Consider the following 26,055-nt stretch of genomic DNA (forward strand, 5'->3'; position numbering starts at 1 on the left):
TTTTTTTTTTCTCCAAATGATTTTGAGTTTTGTTCCACATTGTTCTCCCTGTCTATCAAGGATCTCCTACATAGATCCCCTTCCAAGTCGTTAACAGTGGTAGCCAGACACCATCTAGTTCTTCTGGTCTCATAGTTGTATAGGCTGCAGATCAGATGGTGTACCAGTTGCTAGGACTAATTTTTTCCATGAATTTTTGGCTTTCTTCATTCTTCTTTGCTCTGGACGAGGAGAGACCCATCGTTGCATCTAGATGGGAACTTGCAAGGCAAGCTGTATTCTGAAGAGGACGTGGTATGAGGGATATCATAGCTGATGTTAGATGGATCTTGACTCAAAGCAAAGAATACCAGAAAGATGTTTACTTGTGTTTTATTGACTATGCAAAAGCATTCAATAGTGTGGATCATAAGAAATTATGGATAACATTGAGAAGAATGGGAATTCCAGAACACTTGATTGTACTCATGAGGAACCAGTACATAGATCAAGAGGCTGTCATTCAAACAGAAAAAGGGGATGCTACATGGTTTAAAATCATGAAGGAAATGTGACCATACTTATTCAATCTATATGCTGAGCAAATAATATGAGAACCTGGAGTATATGAAGAAGAACATGGCATCAGAACATGGAAGACTCATTACTAACCTGCAGTATGCAGATGATACAGCTTTGCTTGCTGAAAGTGAGGGTGACTTGAAGCACTTACTGATGAAGATTAAAGACTACAGTCTGCAGTATGGATTATACCTCAATATTAAGAAAACAAAAATTCTCACAACTCGTCCAATAAACAGCTTCATGATGGATGGAGCAAAGATTGAAGTTGTTAAGAACTTCATATTACTTGGTTCTACAATCAGCACCAATGGAAGCAGTAGTCAAGACATCAGATGATGTATTGCATCAGATAAATCTGCTGGAAAAGACTTCTTCCTGGTGATGACGAACAAAGGTGTCTTCTTGAAGACTAAGGTGTGCCTAACGCAAGCCAAAGTATTTTCAATTGCCTCTAACGCATATGAGAGCTGGACAATGAATAAGGAAGACCAAAGAAGAGTTGATGCTTTTGAGTTGTGGTGTTGGAGAAGAATGCTAAGAGTACTGTGGACTGCTAAAAGAACTAACAAATCTTTCCTGGAAGAAGTGCAGCTGAAGTTCTCCTTGGAAGTGAGATGGCCAGACTTCGTCTCACCTACTTTAATCATGTTGTCAGAGGCAACCATTCCCTGTAGAAGGATATTATGCTTGGTAAAGTGGAGGGTCAATAAAAAAGGGAAAGTCCCTCAACAAGATGGATTGACACAGTGGCTGCAATGATGGGCTCAGGTATAACAAGGATCATGAGGCTGGCATAGGACTGGGCAGTGTTTCATTCTGCTGTGCATAGGGTCACTATGAGTCAGATACAACTCGACAGCACCTGACAAGAACAACAATAAAACAAAATGTGTATAAACTGTTGTATGGAAAATGACTTTATTCTGTACATCTTCACTCCAATCTCTCTCTCTCTCTCTCTCTCTCTCTCTCACACACACACACACACAAAGGATGAATATGCCAAGAAATATTCAGCAAGGTAGATATAACAAACACTTGGTTCTTATTCTCAAGGCATTTAAGCTTAGTTAGAGTGAGAACCAAGGACGTTTTAAAGGCAAGCACAAATAATGCTTATAATACCTGTTGAAGGAGATTAGTGAAGGGAGACAGCAGTGAGAGCTGAGCCCTAAAACATGAGTAAGACTTGTATCGATGAAGGAAGTGGGGCTATTTCTTGCCCTTCAAATAGTAGATTATTTCATAGGAGACTTCATGATCTGTCCTCTGCTTGCCTCTTTAGCTTCATCCTTCACTGTTCTCTATCGTCCAAACACTCCGTGGTCCAATCAGGAGTGAAAGTGTGCATGTGTGTACATGCTTGCACAGATTCAAACATGTATGCTTGTTTGTGTGCATGCATACACACACTGTCTCTTTGCATGATCATGAAAAAACAAAACAATCAAGCATACCAACCCAAGCTCCATCCATTCATTATTAGCTTAACTTCACTAACATGGTAATTTCCACGTGCCCCAAGCTTTTCCAATTCTGTCCCCTAAAGCACAATGTTGTAGTACATTTTTAGCCCCTCCCAGGATAGTCCAAGAACTTGACAGAATTTGGACCTTCTGACCTGGCTTCAGCCCTGACCTGGCTTCAACCTGAGACTTTTGAGACAGTCTCAAAGTCTTAGTATTTTTATCTGAGCTTTGTTTTTTAACTTAGCTCCGTCTCTCTTTGTGGGCATTGGTGGTTCAGTGGTATAATTCTCACCTTGGATGTAAGAAATGTGGGTTTGATTTTCTGCCAGTATACCCCATGTCACAGCCACCAACTGTCAGTAGAGGTTTGCATATTGCTATTACACTGAACAGTTTTCAGTGAAGTTCTCAGACTATGATGGACTGGGAAGAAAGGCCAGGTGATCTAGTTAACAAAAGTCAGCCAGTGAAACCTTATGAATCAGAACCAATCTGATACACAACCAATCATGGGGAAGATGCAAGACTGGGTAGAGTTTGTTCCATTGTGTTTGGAGTTGCCTTAAGTCAGGAAGACTTGATGGCAGCAAAAACAAGAACACATCTCTTTTCAAGCCCCTAGTCCTTTCTCTTTCTAGTACTAACACTTGAATTGATTTGAATCTCATTGTTGAATTTCTTAGAAAATATTTCTTGGTTCTCATCTTCTAGTCCCTGAAGACTAGAACTATTTCTTCATATTTTCAGTTTAGGTTTGCAATTAAACTTTATTTTAAGTGTAGATAGGAAGAGTCTTCCATAAATACCAGTGTTGGAGAACCAAACATGGGACTGATTTTATTTACATATTCACAGGAGCCCAGCCCTGCCTGTATCATATATCTCTGTGCCTTGAGACTTGAACTCAGTCACTTTACATTTTGATTATGTGAATTTTTGTTTGTTTGGGGCACGGGGGATGGTGGCAGAGACAACCTGTTTCTGGGAAGATTTTACTTTACTGAGGGTGGTCATTCTGTATTTTGATTAGCTTTTATGCTTAGAAACCAAATTGGTTGACAGGAATCATATGAAGCAATCACATAGCAGTTTTCTTAGCATTTACATATGTAACAGGATGTTAAAGTGGGGCTTTTTTGTGTCAGTTTTAGTAGAAGATCAAACTCAAAACAATACATGGCTAATAGTCCTACAGTCATATTGGGTACTACAATACCTATTCAGCACTGTAAAGGAGATGCGGAAAGTTAGTTTTTCAACTCTTCTTAGTCAATATGTACGTTGAAGAAATAAAAGTCACAGTGTTGATGGTGAAGTCCTAGAGACCAATGAGAAACACCATGTAAACTGATGTTCTTAATATGAGTTAAAAAGGCACAGCTCCACTGTTTATTTAGTTCCATGGCTGAGATTTAGAGAATTTACCCATCTATTCCTACTCTTTCTGTATGTATGGACATTGGTTTACTTTTGGCACAGAAAGCTTATAGCTACCCTCACCAGGAACCACTGCTTTACAGATTTCTTTGTATTATGGTCAGCATTAAATGGAGTACAGAGTAAATGGACACCAAGTCTAACATGGCCCTGAAGTTCTTAAGTCCTGCTATTCCAGTGCCACTTTGAGCTTCCTTCTTCCTTGCCTAGTCAGGAAGGACAGTATGCTGAAGGAGCCATGTTAGTAGCACAGAAAAAATAAGCCCAGGTGGATCTTTATATATGTAACAAAATAATTGCCAATTCAACAATTTTTACCTCTATAATTCAGTGGCTTTGTTTATATTCATCATTCTCTGCAACTATTATCACTATCCTTTTCTCAATTTTTCTACCACAGTTAACAGAAACTCAGTTCCCCCTAAGCAATAACTCCTCCTTCCCACACCTGGTAACCACTTGGGTCTCTATACATTTGCCTGTTTCTTGTAAGTGGTATCATGTAATATTTGGCTTTATTTTGCTCAGCATAATGTTTTTAAGGGAGCTCTGGTAGCATGTGCCTAAGGCACTTGATTACTAACCAGGAGGCTGGTGTTTCAAACCCACCAGCCACTCTGTAGAAGGAAGGTTGGGCAATCTACTTCCGTAGTGATACTGCCTCGGAAACCCAAGGAGGGGTCGCTATGAGTCGGGTTCGACTCGACAGCACATAACAACAACCATGTTTTCAAGGGTCGTCCATGTTGCAGCATGTATCAGGACATTATTTCTCTTTATGGCTGAGTAACATTCCATTGTATGTATGTACCACATTTTGTTTCATCTCTTGATGGACATTTAGGTCTTTCCACCTTTTGGCTATTGTGAATAGTGCTGGTTTCTATTGTGTTCAGGTTTCTGTTTGAGTTCTTGCTCTCCATTGTTTTGGGTATGTACCCAGGGCCCAACTGGGTCTTTTAGAATCTTCTGCGATGTTGACTATTTCTAAACCATGTAATCTTGTAGAATTTTTCCCCCCTTTTTTGTAAAAACTTGATTTTTGGAAGAGATACGATCAACTTGGGCTTCTTAAAGAGCTCATGATTATTCAAAGGGCAGCCTTTTATTTATTTTTTCATTTTCCTTCCCAAGTTCACCAGAGAGGTTGTTTTAGCTCCCTGTTACTTTTGATTTGGTTCTCTACTTGAGGGAGGGAGGTTGGCTGTAGACAGTGACTCTACAGCCAATATTTCCATCTCTGCTTCTGCCACTATGCATCAGAGTCGGACAGGAAAATGGGGGTAGGAAAACAAATCACTGGCCTGAGAGCCAGAGGACCAGGAAATTTACGTTTATATTCTAGTTATGTGGCCTTTGGTAAATTTAATGTGTTAACCTTGGTAAAATACAGCCATGGCTTGAAGCCATAACCACCACATAAATGCCAGATGAAATTCTGCTTAATAATCATGTATCAGACAGCATAGACTAAAGGAAAGTACACAAATTTTTTCAATCATCATGTTTTTGAAGTGAAATTCACATAATATACACAAATTTTGAACTTTAAAAAATACCCTACATTCACATTTCAGTTCTGCTTCTTCCTAGGCAAGTCATGTCACCTCTTCTCAGCCTCATTTTCCTCCTGTCTAAAAAGTGGGAATAACAATTAAAATTCCTATTTCACAAGTCCTCTTAGAAAATGTTTTTGTAGATTTGTTGTAAGGAATAAATTTAATAACAGTGTCTTACTTAGAGTAAGTATTCAGTAAGTGGTAGTTATTGTTAAGATTGATAATAATAAAATGCCAAAATAAACAGTTGGCTGAAACACTCATGTCCTCCAAAAGCATTGTCAGATTCTTAAAGCACTATCATATGGCACTTTAGTCTGATTCTCCATAGCCCCTTTTGTTGTTATGCTCAGCAAGTGGGATGCTTTTGCCATTCAGAGTATCTCATGCTGGGGGGATGGTGAGATGAAAATTCAATGGCATCCCGCCCTGGTTATGTTTTGGCCTCTTTTCCCACTGGGTGGTATCATGGCAGCCTTGTAATCCATATGGCGCTTTCTGATGCTGAGCAACTCCAGGAGGTGTTCAGATAGAATGAAGATGGCATCATGAAGTGTCACATACTGAGGAGTGTGCTTCTCCCATGAAGCTATGAACCCCAGAGAGCTACAAAAATAGCTTGCTGTGATTGAATTTCTTCTTTTCATTTTCTTTGGTTTTGTTTATGCCATAATTTTCCCCCCTTTTAGACAGAGCACATGCCTTTAAAAAAATTCTAATTGTATGTTTGCTTAATGGTGTGTAATTATATATCAAGTAAATATATAATTATGTAGTACTTTAAATTAATATTATTTACTTGATTGGTTTAATGATTCTGGAGCTATTAGCCTATTGTGCTAAGAACAAATTAGCCAACTTTTAGCTGAGAATCATTAAACAAATTGACATTTGGCATGTAAGGAGTAACATGCAGTTTTTAAAATGTTGTTTAAAATGTTATTGCCTGGGAAAACAAAATTCTTATACTTTCATACTGTTGCAATCTAAAAGCAATGGAATTGCTTCACCTGTTACATTTTCAAGATACTGTACATGTTGATAAATCTTATTATAAGAAGAGAGTGTCAAATGGGGTTCATTCCCGAGCACACACCATATGACCAACACATGGACACTGGACACTAGCGTTACAAAAATGGATAAATTATGTTTTCTCTTTTCATGGAGCTCAGTGTCTACAGGGGAGACAGAGATAAACAGTTAATTTGAATACAGCTTGAGAATAAACTTTGTTTGTATTTATTGTGTTTACATTATGCTAGTTAATTTCCATAACAATCTTATAATGATGATCTGTACTTTATACACAGAGAATTGAGGCTCTGAGAGCTTAGTAACTTGCTTAAGGCTGATCAGGTAGTCAGTAGAACAAGGAAAAACCCAGCCGTAGTGATACTGCCTCGGAAACCCAAGGAGGGGTCGCTATGAGTCGGGTTCGACTCAACGGCACATAACAACAACAACGACATGACCTTAGCCGTGTTGATAAAAGCTTCAGTGGATATAAATGGCCTAGTTAGTACATGGGTACAAAGATGAGTAAGCCTTTCTGCCTAGAGGTGTTAGAGAAATTGTCAGAGACAAGAGAGCACTTATGCTTGGGTTTTGAAAGATGAGTAGGAGCTTACCAAGGGAAGAGAAAAAGGGGGAAAAAAAGGCAGACAGGAAGTGGCTGTGTAAACATATATTTTGTAGTTCCTCTGAAAGCAAAATTTATTTTCCTCACTTATTCTTTTTTTTTTTTTCCCCCCTCAATTATTCTTTTCTTTTTTTTGGCTAAAAATCGGTAATTCATTTTCTAAATGAACATAGTAATGGGGAATCTATTTGGGAGTAAGGAATGAGCCAGAAACACCTCTGAACCATGCTAAATAAAAGAGTCAAGCTGTTACAGAGTTTAAATTAACAGAAGCCCAGTACTGGGTCACCCTGGATTATTTTGTAGTTATGTCAAGAATTTAAACCACTTTATTTAATAAACCACAGCTGTCATTTCCAAAGGTGTAGGGAAATGAGTATCCTGGGCTATTCTTCGCTACTAACCTATAATCATTTTGTAGAAAAAATAGCTACACATTAACCAAAAATAGTGGACTTTTTTGGCAGCCCTGGAGACAGACCTCCACAAGTTTGCTTTCATATGTCAGCTTGACAGATACCACAGTTAATTTCACTTTGATATTTTGATGAGTTATTATTTGGATGCTGGAACAGGGCCAGCCAAAGAGATTCCTCCTGCCTCCCTTTTCCTACTGTCAAGCATAAGGAATTTGAGACATTTGGGTTCTTTTATCAATACTCTGTAATATACTAAGTAATATGTGTGTGAAATGAATGAAGACATATGCTCCCTTAGAGGGACCTCCATTAAAAGAGAAAGAAATAAGAGCCCCATGCAAACCTGCTTTTGGCTCACTGTGTGGCATGTTTCATGTTACCACAAGAGCTGAGATAAAATTAGACTTGATGCAGGATTTATAAGATAATCCTATAAATAAATATCTAGTAGGCAGGTCAAACATCTTAAAGTTAATAGAAATTGAATGCTATGTAACCTTACAGAATTTATTGAAAAATCTAAATATGTACTTTAAATGGTATAGCTTCATTTAAAATATAACTCAAAATGTGTTTTCATAGTTTGCTGAAACACAATCTTTTAATTAAAAATTTGCTATGTTAATCACCTCTTCTTTTTGTGTCTGAACATTTTTCCTAACTCTTCCTGGCTATGATAATAGAGGGTATGGTGTCAGTTCTGGAAGGTGTTTGGTGTGATACCTGCTTATGGGTGCGAAGTTATTTGGGGAATTAATATTCTTTTGCTCTATTCCCTTAGGTTTCAGAATGCAGTTGGCCCATTAGGCAGGCCCCCAGTTTGCACAACCTCTTTGCTGTGTGTCGGAATATGTATAATTGGCTACTACAGAACCCAAAAAATGTCTGTGTCGTGCACTGCTTGGTGAGTAACCTTTTTGTTGTTGGTGGTGATTTGATATGGTCAAATATAACTGCCTCTATACAGAATTGTGGACAGGTGACATTTGAGTTATGGCAAACAACAACAACAACAACAAGCATTTATTGAGCTCCTTAAGAAGTAGGGGATGCGAAGGAGGTAAAAATGAGGGAGGAATTACTGTTCTTCCCTAAAAGCTTGAATACTAATGGGAGAAGTAGATATATACCTAAACCACATAATACAAAGATGCTAAATGTGCTAGGTATTATAGAAGAGGTACAAACAAGAGCTATGAGTACATAGGTAAAATAATGATGTCATTGAAATATCTGTGAATACAATTGGCATAAACACATTGACATGATTTTTTTTTTTTTTTAACCATTTGAGGCTTTTGACTGCTAATCAGAAGTCTGGCAATTCAAACCTACCAGCCGCTCCATGGAAGTAAGACTGGGCAATCTACTTCTGTAAAGATTTACCATCTCGGAAACCTAGTGAGGGTCACTATGAGTCAGAATTGATTCATGGCAGTGGGTTTGTTATTTTTTAATTGAGTGAGGGAGAATTGAAGAGATTGGATGTCTTAACCTGGAAAACAGAAGTGTCAATGGAAAGAGAGGGAATTTCAGATAATGCAAAGGGATGTCACAGGGAGTAAGGAGTATGTTTAAACTTTGTTCTGGAAGAAGGAAGAATGAGGATCGTTGTTGTTGTTGTTAGGTACTGTCAAGTTGTCTTTGACTCATAGCGACCTCATGTAAAGTAGAACAAAACACTGCCTGGCATGTGCCAGCCCCATGATCACCATGGCCCACCATTGCAGCCACTGTGTCACTCCATCTTGTTGAAGGCCTTCCCCTTTTTTGTTGTCCCTCCTCTTTACCAAGCATGATATCCTTCTACAGGGAATGGTCCCTTCATTCAACATGACTAAAGTAGGTGAGATGAAGTCTGGCCATTCTCACTTCCAAGGAGCATTCCAGCTGCACTTCTTCCAGGACAGGTTTGTTAGTTCTTTTAGCAGTCTATGGTACTTTGAGCATTCTTCACCAACACCACAACTCAAAAGCATTGACTCTTCTTCAGTCTTCCTTATTCATTGTCCAGCTCTCACTGATATGAGGTGATTGAAAATACCATGCCTTGTGTCCAGCACATCTTAGTTTTCAGGGAAACATCTTTGCTCTTCAGCACTTGAAAGAGGTCCTTTGCAGCAGATTTGCCCAATGCTATACAACGTCTGATCTTGTGACTGCTGCTTCCATTGGTGTTGATTGTAGAACCAAGTAATATGAAGTCTTTGACAACTTCAGTCTTTTCTTCATTTATCATGATGTTGCTTATTTGTCCTGTTGTGATGGGTTTTGTTTTCTTTATATGGAGGTGTGATCCTCCATAGTGCAGACTGCAGTCTTCAATCTTCATCAATAATTGTTTCAAGTCATCCTCACTTTCAGTGAGCAAAATTGTGTCATCTACATAACGTAGGTTGTGTTTGAGTCTTCCTCCAATCCTGATTCAAGTTCTTGGTGAACCTGTCTTCTCTTCATTACAAGTATAACTGTTCTCAGTGGAGAGTGGCTGATTGGACCATGTTCATGATGAGTTTATATATTTTCTTTGGCAAGATGGATGGGCGGCATCATCAATTCTGATTGGTGCTATGTTCATTTTCTGTAATCTCTACTCTTCTCCTGGCCTAGCTGTTTGATTGCTATATGCAAAGTGACCAGGATCATTGGATATAAGCTATAGAGAAACAAACATCAATTCAACATAGTATAGGGAAGAATTTTATAAACTGGAATGGACTACCTCAAGTAGCAACAAGCTCCCTGTCACTTGAAGTATTCTAGAAGAGGATGGATAACCATCTGTCAGAAATATTATTGGATGTATTCCTATACTGAATGAAGTTTGAATCAAGGGAATCTTCTCTATTTTATATGAATCTAGGAACATACTTTGAGTGATATATGTAGATGATGTAGTCTAAAAAGCATCATTTACCTAACCTGGGAACTTTTTACCTCTGGTCCTAAAACCAAGAGACCTCAACAGTAGTTCTGATGCTCCAAGTCCAAAGTTATTTTAAATATTAAATTGTATTTTAATAAGTATATGCAAATAATGGGAAAAGAGTTTCCCAAAGGATCACATTTATATTGCTGGGTTTCTTTGGTGAGTAGAAAGTCAATTTGACCCTAAGAATAAGTCTTCCCTTTCTGCTTTGTGATTTAAATAGCTGGGACAGATTCTGATTTTCAAGTGAGCTTAAAGATACCCTGGGTTAAGAGAATTTCTGAGATTTCTCTCCCTACCTCTCCTTTCTTCATTGCAAGTATAACCATTCTCAGTGGAGAGTGGTTGATTAGACCATGTTCATGATGAGTTTATATATTTTCTTTGGCAGGATGGAAGGGCGGCATCGTCAATTCTGGTTGGTGCTATGTTCATTTTCTGTAATCTCTACTCTTCTCCTGGCCCAGCTGTTCGATTGCTGTATGCAAAGCGACCAGGAATTGGACTTTCGCCATCCCACAGGAGGTAGAGTAAGCTAGATGCAGAGACAGGCTCAAACATGGTCTCATTGATATCATGCACTGTTTGAAAGCCACCTCATAAGTGTTTTCATAACTTCTGTTATTTCAAATTGTTATTTGGCATTATCCTGAACTATGGAAAAATTTGAATCAGATTAGAATATTTGATTGTCATAGCTATATAGCCCCTTTTGAGAATATGGCATTTTGGAATTAGAAAGCACCTTTAAAGAATACTTTTGTCCACCTCTATTGGTTTACAGATGAGGAAACTGAGACTTAGGCAGGTTGTGACTTCCCCTGGGTCTAAAAACACCTAATGGGCAGAGGCAGAACATGACCTCAGATCACAAGTTCTAAGACCAGTTCCCTTCTGTTTCAATAATAGGTTGTTATGGAAATACAAGCAGTGGCAGGCTATATTTATCATTGATAATTGTCTTGTGGGGTACACAATTACTGAAAGAAAAGGAGATGTAAAAGTATATGAGGAATATAAGGCCTTTTAAAAATTTTTATATTGACACAGGAACAAGGAAACAGATTGCAAAAGATCATCTGGAAAGTGACTTAGAAAAGACAAACCTTTTTTAGATAACTTTTATTTTCTTCCTTGTGGTCAAAATATTTTCTCTTATTTAAATTGCATTTCATTTTTTGGATTAAAAGTACTTCTGATGATAAAATTCTAAAATATATTCAAAGCCAACATTTAGCTGAGAAATTTAATCTACTAGATCAAATAGAAATAGGTATTCAAATACTAAGCTAGTATAAAGCTTCAATAAGCTTTTTCACTTGATGAGTACCCAGTTATCAGTTCCATGTGAAAGTACAGTAGTGTCACTAGATAAAAGCTTTCCTAAATTATTGGCTGCATTGTTTTTTGCTAGTTAATGTTCAAGACATTAACAGAGTAAACAATAATTTGAAAGGACAAACTTTATACCAAAGATTGTCTGTTTGTTTCTCATGGTGTGATAGACCCCAATAGAATGACAATCTTTTATTTCAGATATCTGGGCTATATGTGTGACCTACTAGCAGACAAACCCTACCGCCCTCATTTCAAGCCTCTCACGATTAAGTCCATTACTGTCAGTCCAATCCCTTTTTTTAACAAACAGAGAAATGGATGTCGCCCTTACTGTGATGTACTGATTGGAGAAACCAAAATATATACAACCTGCACAGATTTTGAACGAATGAAGTAAGTCATAATATTTTTCTTCATTTCTTCTTGTGAATTACTCAGTTCTTATATATGTTGGATCATAGTCTCCCTGTGAGGAGGGCATTATTGTGAAAATAGATGATTTATATATAAAAAAATTTCAACATCAGTGGTAATCTAATAAATGTACAGCTAAACCAAGAAATGTCATGGCTATTTTTCAAGAGGAGAAGAACTTGAAAAGAGTTCACTTTTCAAGAAGACTAGCATGAGCCATAATAAAGGTTGAAGCAATGGTGGGAGACAGAGGGCCTAGGTATTTATGAAAGAGATAGCTGGGATAGCATTTGAAGAAATAATGGAAGAATCAGAGTAGAAGAATCAGAGATAAATGAGCTTTCTTGCTGGAGGAACTATATGATATAATGAAAGAAGATACAGAATCCAGAATAAAAGAGTTGGTGCCACTTACAGATGATAGGCGTGTGGAGAGAAGGGGTTCAGAGAGGTGATAACATGAAACTAGTTTGCAGTAGATTGAGTTTGGGGATTGGTACCCAAAACCCACACAGAGAATGGCATTGCCATTTCTGTACGTGGTTGAAATTTTTGTTCCCTCTATTTCTGCTTTTATTATAAATTTAAGATTAGGAAAAGACAGGTACCCTGGGGCTTGGCATACTTGAGGGAGACAAGAAGATCTGCAGAGTAGGGATGGACAATTGAATTATCTGGATGTTCAGATAGGATGGAGAGAGAGGGCAGTGCCATCCCATTTTGAACCAGCTTGCACTGTGTTAGAACTGGCTGCATTCCTGACTTTGCATAGGATAGGAATGGTTGTTAGGCCCTGACCTTGGCACACAGATCATTTGACCAGAGCCACAGAGGGCTATACCTGCATGTGGAACTGTGTGATTGCGTAAGATTGGACTCTCCTTAAAAGTAGCGTTTTCTTTCTCTTTAAAGAGAATATCGTGTCCAAGATGGAAAAATCTTCATTCCTTTAAGCATAACTGTACAAGGAGATGTGATTGTTTCCATGTATCACTTGAGGTCAACCATCGGGAGCCGGCTACAGGCTAAGGTATGGTTAAAGGAAGAACCGTGGGACAAGCTCATCTAAGCTTTTGATGGCAGTATTTCCGAGTCTTTTTAGTAAACTAATTTTAGCTTGAGTGACTTGTGATTTTAGAACTAGAAGGATCCTCTAAAGATTGCTTATGTCCTCCTCCTGTTTTTAAAGGTGAAGAAGCAGACTCAGAGAGGTTGTGATTTGCCCAAAGTCCTTGCCACAGGGAGCAGGCCTAGAACTTCCAGCAACTATGTTGTTTAGAAGCTAGTGCCTTTTCTATAGTGCTTCATTTGGATCAATGAAAGGGAATAGATTTCTCTTAAGGATGTGAGTCTGGTAATTGTATTTCTTTCAAACTTTTTAATGAGATAAAATTTACATAACAGAAAATTCACCCTTTTAAAGTATACAAGTCAGTGATTTTTCGTATAGTTACAGTGTTCTGCAAGCATCAGCAATATCTAATTCCAGAACATTTTCATCACCTCTAAAAAAACTCTGTAACAATTAGCAGTCACTGTCTATCCTCTTGTGCCCATCTCCTGGTAACCACTAATCTACTTTTGTTCTATGGATTTTTCTATTCTGGACATTTCATATAAATCTAATGATGCAGTATGTGGCCTCTTTTGACTGATTTCTTTCACTTAGCATAATGTTTTTAAGATTCATCCATGTTACAGCATAATCAGTACTTCATAATAATCCATTGTATGGATATACCCCATTTCATTATCCATTCATCAGCTCATGGACATTCAGGTTGTTTTCACTTCTGACTATTGTGAACATTGTTGCAAGTAATTTTATTTTAATGCATCAAATATTTGCTCAGTGCATGCTCTGTGCCAGGTATTGCCTAGGTATTTAAAATGGACAAGACTAAGAAAATACCCCTGCCTTGAAGGAATTCAGTGGAGCACAAAAGATTCACATATGTACAAATATCCATAATGCCATCTTAGAGGTAGGTAAGAGGTGCTGTCAACCACTTGGCTGTCAGTTTGTTATACTATGGTGGCTTGTGTGTTGCTGTGATTCTGGAAGCTCTGCCACCAGCATTTCAAATACCAGCAGGGTTACCCATGGTGGACAGGATTCAGCAGAGCTTCCAGACTCAGACTAGGAAGGACCTGATGATCTGCGTCTAAAAACAATTGGCCCATGGAAACCTTATGAATAGCAGTGGAAGAATGTCTGAAATATTTCTGGAAGGTGAGCCCCTCAGGTTGTAGGAAGAGAAGCCTCCTCAAAGTACAGTCAGTTGTGATAATGTGGATGGAGTAAAGCTTTCAGTAAAGCTGATGTGGCATGACTCAAAATGAGAAGAAAGAGTTGGAAGCATCCATTGGTAATTAGAACATGGAATGTATGAAATATGAATTTAAGAAAATTGGAAATTGTCAAAAATGAAAGGGAACACTTGAGGATTAATATCCTAGGGATTAGTGAGCTGAAATGGAGTGTTATTGGCCATTTTGAATCAAATAGTCATACAATCTATTATGCCAAGAATGACAAATAGAAGAGGAATGGTTTGACATTCATTGTCAAAAAGAACGTTTCAAGATCTGTCCTCAAGTACAATGCAGTCAGTGATAGGATAATATCCATAGGCCTACAAAGGAAGCCAGTTAATATGAATAATATTCAAATTTATGCACCGTGATGAAAAAATTGAAGATCTTTACTAACTTCTGCAGTCTGACATTGATCAAATAAACAGTCAAGATGCAGTGATAATTACTGTTGTGGTAGTTAAGGTTATGTGTCAACTTGGTTGGGCTTTGTTGAGTGGCTGGGCAGCTGGATGTAGTTATTCCCCATGGTGAGACTGGTAATCAGCTCCATGGTGGAATCTACTGGAGCAGCTGAGTAGCTGCCTTAGGGATGTGATCTGCTTCCAGTCTATAAGGAGAAGTTTTGAGAAGGGTCTTAGCAGCTTTTGGCAAACTTGAATCCTGTGTGTAGCCAAGTTGTCATTCAGCAGCCTGCCATGATGTTTGATGATTTTGGGACTGTCTCTGGACTTGAACTAATGGCCTGCTGTGTTGTTTGGTAATATATTGGGACTGTGCCATTTTATTTATTGACCTTGGGTGTGTCAGCCTCAGCAACCAGCAGCTGTCTGAGTTGAGAGAAGCCTCAAGCTTCAGTGGGCCAGGAGCAAGAGGCAGAGCTGAAGCCCAAGGTTGAGGTGCCTTCACTGAGCTGCTGGAGATGGCACATTGAACTTGGATTTCTAGCCTCCAAAACTGTAAGAGAATAAATTCCTGTTTGTTAAAGCCACCCACCTGTGGCATTTCTGTTACAGCAGGCACTAGAAGTAACCAAAACACTGGTGATTGGAATGAGAAAATTAGAAACAAGAAGAAGGATCAGAACAAAGGGATCAGAAAATCAGGAAAGGTGTACATCAGAGGTCTATCCTTTCACCATACTTTTTCAGTCTATATGCTGAGCAAATAATCTGAGAAGCTACACTATATGAGGAAGAACACGGCATCAGGATTATGTTAATGAGGAAAACTCATTAACATCTGCAATATGCAGATGGTACCACCTTGCTTGCTGAAAGTGAAGATGACTCAGCCCACTTACTGATGAAGATTGAAGGCTACAGCCTTCAGTGTGGATTATACCTCAACATAAAGAAAACAAAAATCCTAACTAGAAAAATAACCAATATCGTGATATACAGAGAAAAGATTGAAGTTGTCAAGAATTTCATTTTATTGGTATCAATCATTGCCCATAGAAGCAGCAATCAAGAAATCAAATGTTGCATTTCACTGGGCAAGTCTGCTACAAAAGACTTCTTTAAAGTGTTGCAAAGCAAGGATGTCACCCTGAGGACTAAGGTGTGCCTGACCCAAGCCATGGTGTTTTCAATCCCCTCATAAGAATGCAAAAGCTGGATAATGAATAAAGAAGACTGAAGAAGAATTGATGCCTTTGAATTACACTGTTAGCTAGGAATATTGACTATACCATGGCCTGACAGAAGAATGAACAAATATGTCTTCAAAGAAGTACAACCAGAATGTTCCCTAATAGGGAGTATGGCAAGACTTTGTCTCACATACTGTTGATATGTTATCAGGAGGGACCCTGGAGATGGACATCATGTGTAGTAAAGTAGAGGGTCAGTGTAAAAGAGGACGTTCCTCAATAAGAAGGATTGACACAGTGGCAACAAGAGTGGGCTCAAACAGCAACGATTGTGATGATGACACAAGACTGGGCAGTGTTTTGTTCTGTTGTAAATGGGGTCGTTATGAGTCGGAGCCAACTCAACTGCACCTAACAAGAAAATGAGGTACAATTTTTGGAAAAATTTGTTTTGCCCAGTGGTGACCCAGGAAAGCTACAAAAAGGATCTGATTTTTTGATGTTGAAAGATGCCTTCACTAGGTTGGAGTAGGGCATCCTGAGTAGAAGGAACAGCATGAGTCAAATATTGCAATGTAAAGAAACATGGGGCCTTTGCACATGAGGAAATGGCTCACTAAGGCAGAGTTCATGGAGAACAGAGACTAGAAATGAAGCTGGGCCAGTTGAGCTAGAGAGAGAGAGTCACTTAATATTCATAGTCAACAAAGATTCAGATGCAGAAACAGGTGAAGGTGCATGGCTCTCAAAATATAATCTTTTGATCAAATTCCCTTATTACTGATCATTTATAATGTGCTTTTCCCATGTGTTTTTAGGTGACCAACACACAGATATTCCAGCTTCAGTTTCATACTGGATTCATACCATTGGACACCACAGTTTTAAAGTTCACTAAGTAAGTACCACTTTGGCTGAAAGCCCTTCTCAGTCAGTGCTGATGTGAAATACTGCCTGTAATCAATCCTGTGCTGCTCTACCAGTGTTTGTAGCTCGTAGCACTTTGAGGCTGGTTGTATTTTAAATCCTTCAGTTACATAGGATTTGTCTTGAGAAATACAGATGGATCAAATAATTTCAAATAGAAAGGTCTAAAATTGCATGTGAGGAACAAAATATCAATACTTGGATACTTTGTGTATTTCTTTCTGCTTTTCAGCCAAGATAGCAAAATGATATGAGCAGTGACCCATCAGAATGGATGCCAGGCTTTAGTGTTGGCAGAGGGCCCTGGAGGGGCCTTCTGTACTAGACATAAACTCTTAGTTGGGATTTCGGAGTGTGGTCTAGGGAACTCAGTGGGGTGGCTGGGGTGATAGGTTAGAGTTGCAAGACTGGAGTAGTGATAGACATTCAAGGGCTCAGGACAATGACTGTGGACGCCATTTTAACTTCTGTTATCACCATACCAGTGCATACGGGGTGTGTGTATCAGCCCTGCCTTCCAGAATGTCTTCACATGCAATGTCATCCAAATCCTTTGAGTAGGCAGTATTACCCTATTTCCATAGATGAGGAAACTGGAGCTCAAAAAAGTAAAGTAACATATTTGGTTAATGATTAAGTCTTTCCTAAAAATGAGACTTAGTATCAACATAAGATAGTTCATACTGGTTCCATTGTTTCACTGTTCTTCTTCTTTTAAATTCCTATTTAGACCTGAGTTAGATGCATGTGATGTACCAGAAAAATATCCTCAGCTATTTCAGGTGACACTAGATATAGAACTACAGCCCCACGACAAAGTGATAGACTTAACCCCGCCCTGGGAGCATTACTGCACCAAAGATATCAATCCCAGCATCCTCTTTTCTTCTCATCAAGAGCATCAGGACACTTTGGTTTTAGGAGGTAAGAGTCCCTTGATAGTTTTGTTTTCCACAATGAGACTTGTGAGTTATTTATCACACATTGACCTCTTTCTTGTGTCTCATTGATGCCGCATGGCCTGTTGTCTTATAGGACAGGCTCCAGCTGATGTCCCTCCAGACAACCCCAGGCATGTTGGGCAAGGTGGCTTTTTTTCCTCTCTCTGCTGGCAAGGTATGTCTTTAAGTTACATGGTCCTTATACAGAGTGGTTAGCCTTCAAAGCAGCACTTCGAAACCATCCAGTTTCCTCATTATTTCACACTGTTCCTGCTCAACCCATTCTCAAATCAGATGACTTCCCCATTTTTTTTTTTAAGTTCACATGTTAATTCTGACTATTGCTAACCAGAAGGCTGGCAGTTCAAACCCACCAGCCACTCCTTGGAAAGAAGGTTGGGCAATCTACATCCGTAGTGATACCATCTTGGAAACCCAAGGAGGGGTCGCTGTGAGGTGGATCTGACTTGAAGGCACATAACAAACAAAACGAACATGGCAACAAGGAATATATATGCAAAAGAAAGTACAATTACTGTGTTGTAAGTTTCAGAGAATATTGCCAATCATCTAAAAAAAAAAAAAGTCTTATGTAATTTGCATGCGATTTCTTTCCGGGAGTTTCCCATGAAGAAATAGGTATTAAGTAGCCACATTACATGGTCCATATACATATCCAATTTTTTTGGCCCCTGCAAAAGGATGACACACAAATTCGTGAAGCGTTCCATATTTTTTGGAGCTCTGGTAGCATAGTGGCTAAGTCACTTGCCTGCTAACCAGACGGCTGGTGGTTCAAACCCACCAGCCACTCCTCGGAAGGAAGGTTGGGCAATCCTACTTCCGTAGTGATACTGCCTCGAAAACCCAAGGAGGGGTCGCTATGAGTCGGGGCCGACTCGACGGCACATAACAACAACAACAACAACATATACATATACAAAATATATATAGGAATCCTATAGCATGTCAACAAATATAGTGGATTTTTCTGTTATTGTGACTGAAAAAATTTTATTGTAGTAAGAATATATATAACATGACATTCACCAATTAAGCGTTTTTTCACATGTGCAATTCTGTGACACTGATTACACTAATCATGTTGTGTAACCATCACCAGTATCTGTTTCCAAATTTTCTGTCACCGTAAACAGATGCTCAATGTTTCCTAAAAAAAAAGTCTTCCTTTTTCCCCTCCTTCCCACCTTTGTTAACCACTAATAAACTTTGGTGTCTATACAGTTGCTTATTCTAGATATCTCATATAAGGGGGATCATACAGTATTTATAATTTTGTGATTGGCTTATTTCACTTGATATATAATGTTTTCAAGTTTCATCCATGTTGTAGCATGTATCAGGAATTCATTTCTCTTTATGGCTGAGCAATATTCCATTGTATGTATTTACCACATTTTGTTTACTAATCTGTCTGTCAATAGATATCTGGATTTTGGCTTTGTGAATAGTGCTGCAATAATTACTGGTGTAGACTTCCTCATTTTCAACTCTATGGAAGCTCTTAGACTGGTACAAAATATTACTTTAACCTGAGTTCTACTGCTCTCACTGTGCTGTGTTTTAGATCACATTTTCCTGTACAGATACACAATCTCTTTTTCAGAAACTCTAAGAACCATATATGTTTAGGAATGCATTTTATTTTATTTTTTATTTTAGAAAGGTAACTTGGGACATAAACTATGTATTATGTAGCATCCCCAGAGGCATCTCAGACAATAATACCCTGTCATCAAGCACGTTAATATTTCTGTAGTGAAATGTATAAATAATAATCCTGAGTGAGATAAATGAAGACAATCCTGTCACATCAGTTCTAGTCAGGTTTTTCTGCCAAATGAATTTGCACCAAACTTGGGAAAACGTTTCCCTATTCATAGGTTTTTACCTTTAAGAGTTGGGGATAAGGAGACTGCATATCAGTATTTGATTTGGAATATAGATGTATTGATCCAACATTAAAACAAAAATAACAAAATTCCATGGGAAGCTCTGCCTCAAGGAGGGCCAAAAAGACAATCTCTAACCTCCTTTTTTTTTTCCTTCCCCCATGAGCCCTCTCTCCTACTGTCCATTTTAAGTTGGAATTATCTCCTTTCAGGTTGGTGTAAGTACCATCCTAAGCAGAACCATTCTCTCTATTCAGTTACTAGGTTTGTGGTTCACTTCTGCTCTAGACTATGGGAGAAAGGCCTTGCTTTTGGCTGTAGGCCACAGGGAGAAGTAAAGAAACCAGCAATATCAGCAAAGGACTAGGAGATACCTAACATTTTAATAGAATTTCAAATTCCTAGCACCTAACTTAGCACCTGGAAAATAAGAATCATAATAGTAATAAATAAATAAAAAACAAACTCACTGTCATTGAGTCAGTTTCGACTCATAGAGACTCCCATGGGGTTTCCAAGGCAGTAAATCTTTACAGAAGTAGATTGCCCCATATTCCTTCCACAGGGCTGATAGGTTTGAACAGCCAGCCTTCTGTTAGCAGTCAAATGCCTTAGGCACTGTGCTACCAAGTACTATTTATTATTTATCTGAGCATTTTGTATGTATCATCTCATGGAATTCTCACAGCAGTCTAACATGTGAGTTAGGTAGCATTTATTTTCCCCATTTTACTGAGTAGGAAATCAAGGCACAAGTAACATACCCAGTGCCTAGAACCATAATTAGTGGAGCTGGAAATCAAACCCAGGCCTTCAGGCTCCAGAGTTCCTGCTCTTTACCACTATGCTATACTGCCTCTCAGGTGCTCAACAAAGTTGAATGCAATTTGGGAGTTCAGTGAAATTTGAAATACATAAATGTCTGCAGTGGTAAAGGTCTGAAAGATTATTTGCTCAGGGATGGATCCTTCTCTTACTGGAATTATGCACATATAATAAAAACAAACAACTTGATGGTCAGTAACTAACCATTTTGACATACTGTCCTTCTTTAGATCAGAAATCAGAGAAGTCATTCTGTGAGGAGGACCACGCTGCCCTTGTGAATCCGGAAAGTGAGCAGTCAGATGATGAACTTCTGACCCTTTCTAGTCCACACAGCAATGCCAATGGTGACAAACATCATGGAGCCAAGAAGCCCAGCAAAAAGCTGCAGGAGCCAGCTGCACCCCCACCCCCAGAGGATGTAGACCTTCTGGGCCTAGAAGGGTCTGCAGTGAGTAAGACCTTCTCTCCACCAGCAGCTCCTCCCACCAATTCTGAACTGCTGAGTGACCTGTTCGGGAGTGGAGGTGTGGCCAGCCCTGCCCAGGCTACACAGTCAGAAGTGGATGACATGTTTCATCCTAGTGGACCTACATCCACCCAGTCGACACCCCGTCGTTCTGCCACCTCCACCTCTGCATCACCAACCCTAAGAATGGGAGAAGGTAATATTTTTCATGCAACACTGTGTTTCTCAGTGGGGAATTATAACTTTTGGTCCAGGCAAGTAAAATAGGACTTCCCTATGCTAGACTTTTCAAATTTCTGCAGAAAGCCCCTTAGAGGTCTAAGTCTTCCATTAAATGGTGAACACAAGAAGAAATAGAAATATTGTCCATTTTGAAAGGACATTACAAAAGTGAGTATTTGAGCTCCTCACCCTTACTTTTAATTTCTTTTAGGACATCAATTCCCAAGCTACTTTAGTTGCTTCTGTTTGGAAATGTAGAAAGATGAATTATTATTAATAATAACAGCTAGCATTTATTTATGGAGCACTTACTACTTGCCAAACATGGAATTTAACCCTAAATATGGATTCAATTCATATAGAAACCCAATGAATAGGTGCTATTATTATTTCCATTTAATAGTTGAGGGAATGTTGTTGTTGTTGTGTTACGTGCCGTCGACTCGGACCCAACTCATAGCGACCCCTCCTTGGGTTTCTGAGGCAGTATCACTACGGAAGTAGATTGCCCCATCTTCCTTCCAAGGAGTGGCTAGTGGGTTTGAACTGCCAGCCTTCTGGTTAGCAGTCAAGTGCCTTAGGCACTAAGCTACTAGAGCTCCTAGTTGAGGGAATAGAGACTTAGAATTAAATTAGTAGTGTATTTTATACAGCTAGTGTCTTTGTAGGAGCTCTGGTAGCATAGTGGCTAAAGCACTTGACTGCTAACCAGAAGGCTGGCAGTTCAAACCCACCAGCCACTCCTCGGAAGGAAGGTTGGGCAATCCTACTTTCGTAGTGATACTGCCTCGGAAACCCAAGGAGGGGTCGCTATGAGTCGGAGCTGACTTGACGGCACATAACAACAACAACAACAACAGTGTCTTTGTAACATAATTCTATAGTAACAACACAAGTATCTGACTTTAAAGAACAGCACTTTATTTTCTCACAGTTCTGGAGATTAAAAGTCTAAATCAGGATCGTGGCTACATTGATTCCTTCTATGAGCTTTTCTCCTAGTTTCTGGTGTTTGCCAGTGATTTTTGATGTTCTTTCCTTATAGATGGGTCCTCACATGGCATTTGTCTTCTGTTGTATGTGCATATATCTGTGTTTATTCTATTCTTTTTGTAACTCAGAAGCGGTTAGATTAAGAACTCATCCTACTTGGTACGAACTAATTAGCATAAAAAAGAAAATTCTATTCCAAACAGGATTACACCCACAGGTAAGATTAGGATTCTAGTATGTGTTTTTGGAGAACACAATTCAATCCATAATAGTTAGTAATTGATGGGACCAGCGTTCATAACTAGGCTATTTGACTCAGAATCTTCCTTCAGTTTTCTTGGAATCTTACTTTTCTGAATATATTTTGGCTACACAGAGAATATTTGGTTACTTCAGGATATATTTAAAGGACTCAAGGCAGTCCAACCGAGTAGAACAGAGTTTAAGTCCCATGTTGCTAAGATAGTTTCATTCTGCTCGTTGCCACAGACTTAGCCCTTTCTGTGACTAGTCATGTACAGAGTTTTGACATTTGGCAGTCAGCGTAGGTGAGTAAGCAAAGATCCTTTACAGCTTCTGTAGAACTAACTCAAACTAGTTACCCTTGTTTCTGTCACTGTAAACCAAGATGGCGTCTCATTAGGAAGAAGGTAAAGAAATTTCTCAACCCAGGCCTATAGTATCCTCAGGAAAAATAAGTAAATAAATAAAAATTCCAAGTCCTCTTTCATTTCTCAGAAAGCTTTGGATTGGCTTTGATTTATGGTAACTCACCTGTAGATACTCCTGATGAAAGTGGCTCTCAGGGTCATAGAATATAGACACTATGGCCCAAGGAACTACAAATAGTCATCATAGCCAGAATGTGAACCCAGGTTCCCTAAATTCCAGGCAAGGCTACTAACTCACCAAAATTAATAAAAGCTTTGTTAGGAAAGAAATCCTCAAGATCCAACTTAGCATAGTATTTTATGGTCAAGTTTTAGGACTATGGATAGATCTTGTATGACTCCTGATAAATTAATTCATAAGAGGCCCATGCCTTAGTTGTAGGCAATGAAATAGATGACTAGATATATTGGTTGATTGATTGATGATACAGCTGATTATGGCAGACCAAGGGCTAGAACTCAAGTAGTTTTATTCCCAAAAATTAAAACTCAAGTAATTTTACTTCTGAGAGTAGAAAGAGCACTGGGTCTAGATTCAAAGGCCTGAATTAGAACCCCAGGACTAGCATTTAACTGTTAGATCTTATTAAAAAATCTTAACCTTCCTAGTTGTAAAATGGAAGGAATGCCTACCTATTAGCATTATTTTAAAGACTAAATTTTAAGCTGTTCTCTTGTGATGTTGGGTAGTTCACTTTTAGTTTATTGTGAAATACCTCTAATTTAACATAAGCAGTTGCCATTGAGTCAACTCTAAGTCATGCCAACTCCATGTATGTCAGAGCAGAACTGAATTCCATAGGGTTTTCAATGGCTGATTTTTCAGAAATAGATTGCTAGGCCTTTCTTCTAAGGCTCCTCTAAGTTGACTCAAACCATTAACTTTTTGGTTAGTAGCAAAATGTTTTAACTCATTGTACCACTCAAGGACAATTTAACATGAGTTGATATTAAAAGTGTACCAAGTAATGATGAGGAGATTTTAATTTCTTCCTCTGATTGGCTTCAGTTGGTCAAAACTAGAAGTAGAAAAATTAACCCAATGTTTTCTCATAGTTCCTCTATAAATCTCAGTCTTCTCATTTTATACAAGGGATATGATTTTGTGAATACAAAACGAGTAAGGGATATAAATTTGTAGCAGATTGGCTGACACCCAGTTGATACCATTGCTACTACACAAGGCTACAGTGCTGCCTAACAGATATAACGAGAACATTATTCCAATGATTGATGGGTGCACACATAGTAAACCATTTATTCTACCTAGATTTTAAGAGTTGTTTATTCATTAACTTATTTGATTCCAGTTGTCTATTCCTAGAATGAGTCAATCCGACTTCAGGAAGCTATAAGCCCATTAATTTAATGAAGGTTAAGTAGCGACATCTTGCTACAGGTTGCTGAAGGGAGTTTTGTACCTTGAACAGTAACAGGGAATTAAAGAACAGTAACATGTATGCAGCTGTGTAGGGTTTCTCTCACATTCATTTCACACATGGGAGGAATATGAGATGTCTTTGGAAAAATTCCTGGAATTTAGAGTTGGAAGACCTGAGCATGATTTCCAGACCTATTATTTACTTGATTTTGGGCAAGGAACTTAGCCTTTCTGGGTCTCAGTTTATCATCTGCAAAATGAAGATAATGATACCAGTTCCATCTGACTGGGTGATATTGAGGATCAGTAGAGGTACTCCTATTGAGGACAGTGTAAGCCCTAAGAAACTAAGCAATATTAGCTGTTGTTGCATTGTTGCAGGTAACCTTAGCTCCCTATTTTGTTCTGATCTTCTCAGTGCTTTCATAAATTTGTCCTCATTTAGTTTCTAACAAGTGGTTGAGAAGGGAGTATTTTGGAAATAATACTTGAGGGATATAGGACAGTGGACATAATGAGAGTCCAGTTTTTGTCACAACACTCATTTTATTCTCATTCAACTTTCATGTGAATCAGAGGCCACTAAAAAATAAAACAAAACCTGATCAGAATGATTACCTACTGTTCAGCTTAAGACCAGAGCCCCATGCCTGGTATTTATCTATTAATCTATTCAACATGTCTTTATTGAGCCCCCTCTATGTTGTAAGCATCATTTTGCCACTCACTGATTCATCTTTGTTGACCTCATTTTCTTGGCTAGTCTGTATACTTGATTGATGTATTTCATCTTATTAAGATAACCTAAGACCAGAAGGAACCTAATTTACACAGTCTTTAGGGTTCATCTAACAGATAAATCCAGGCTTCTCCTTGGTCCACAAAGATGAGATGATTCTTGTGTGGTCAGAAATCATTGGGATCCATTCTTATCCCTGGAGAATGTTTATGGATAGGTTGGCCCTGTGGAGCAGCCAAGGAGGCAGACATCATTCTGATTTTTCTTCAAGTGTTTGCCTAGGGCTTGGCGATAGTGACAACTCTTAAATATTTATTGGATGAATGAACTCAAAGGATAAAATAATACATTTTTTTCACTTTGTTTTCTAGGTGCTGCCTTTGACCCATTTGGAGCACCTTCGAAACCCTCAGGTCAAGATTTGTTGGGTTCTTTTCTGAACACATCCAGTGCATCCAGTGACCCTTTTCTTCAGCCTACAAGAAGTCCTTCACCTACAGTTCATGGTAGGAAAGTATTTTATATTGTGTTCAGTAGAACATGGTTTTTTGCAACACAATAATAGGTGCTCAGATATAAAAGCATCTGTGGATGCTTTTTGGAAAATAACTGCATATTACATCTCTCTTTGTCATACTGTGGTGGCTTGTGTGTTGCTGTGAGGCTGGAGGCTATGCCACTGATGTTTCAAATGCCAGAAGGGTTACCCATGGTGGACAGGTTTCAGCAGAGCTTCCAGACTAAGACAGATTCAGAAGAATGAAGAGGCCATCCACTTCTCAAAGAATTGTCCAGTGAAAACCGTATGAATAGCAGTGAAACACTGTCTGATATAGTGCCGGAAGCCCCTGAGGTTGGAAGGCACTCAAAATATGACTGGGAAAGAGCAGACCTTAATGATGTGGATAGAGTAAAGTTTTTGGGGCCTCCATTTGCTGATGTGGCATGACTCAAAATGAAAAGAAACAGCTGCGAACATCCATTAATATCGGAACATGGAATGTATGAAGTGTGCATCTAGGAAAACTGGAAGTTGTCAAAAATGAAATGGAATGCATAAAGATCGATATCCTAGGCGTGAGTGAGCTGAAATGGACTAGATTTGGCCATTTTGAATCAGACAGCTATATGATCTATTATGCCAGGAATGACAAATTGAAGAGGAATAGCCTGGCATTCATCATCACATAGAGTGTATCAAGATTTATCCTGAAGTACAATGCTGTCAGTGATAGGATAATATCCATGCACCTACCTACAAGGGAGGCCAGTTAATACTACTATTATTCTAAT

At 38.7% G+C, this 26,055-nt stretch overlaps 1 protein-coding gene across 1 annotated transcript in view; it reads left to right on the forward strand.

The window, feature by feature from the left end:
• The window catches only part of DNAJC6 (DnaJ heat shock protein family (Hsp40) member C6), a 143,904-nt gene that overhangs the window by 88,441 nt on the left and 29,408 nt on the right, over positions 1-26,055 (forward strand). The window contains exons 5-13 of the mRNA XM_007959208.2: positions 7,872-7,994; positions 10,411-10,544; positions 11,556-11,750; positions 12,684-12,801; positions 16,500-16,579; positions 17,339-17,532; positions 17,644-17,724; positions 20,518-20,952; positions 25,134-25,268. Of these exons, the coding sequence (XP_007957399.1) occupies positions 7,872-7,994; positions 10,411-10,544; positions 11,556-11,750; positions 12,684-12,801; positions 16,500-16,579; positions 17,339-17,532; positions 17,644-17,724; positions 20,518-20,952; positions 25,134-25,268 (1,495 nt within the window). The remainder of the gene's footprint in view (positions 1-7,871; positions 7,995-10,410; positions 10,545-11,555; positions 11,751-12,683; positions 12,802-16,499; positions 16,580-17,338; positions 17,533-17,643; positions 17,725-20,517; positions 20,953-25,133; positions 25,269-26,055) is intronic.

The sequence above is a fragment of the Orycteropus afer genome, unplaced genomic scaffold, assembly GCF_000298275.1.
Source record: "Orycteropus afer afer isolate SDZICR_OR568_19922 unplaced genomic scaffold, OryAfe1.0 scaffold00016, whole genome shotgun sequence".
Lineage (NCBI taxonomy): Eukaryota > Metazoa > Chordata > Mammalia > Tubulidentata > Orycteropodidae > Orycteropus > Orycteropus afer.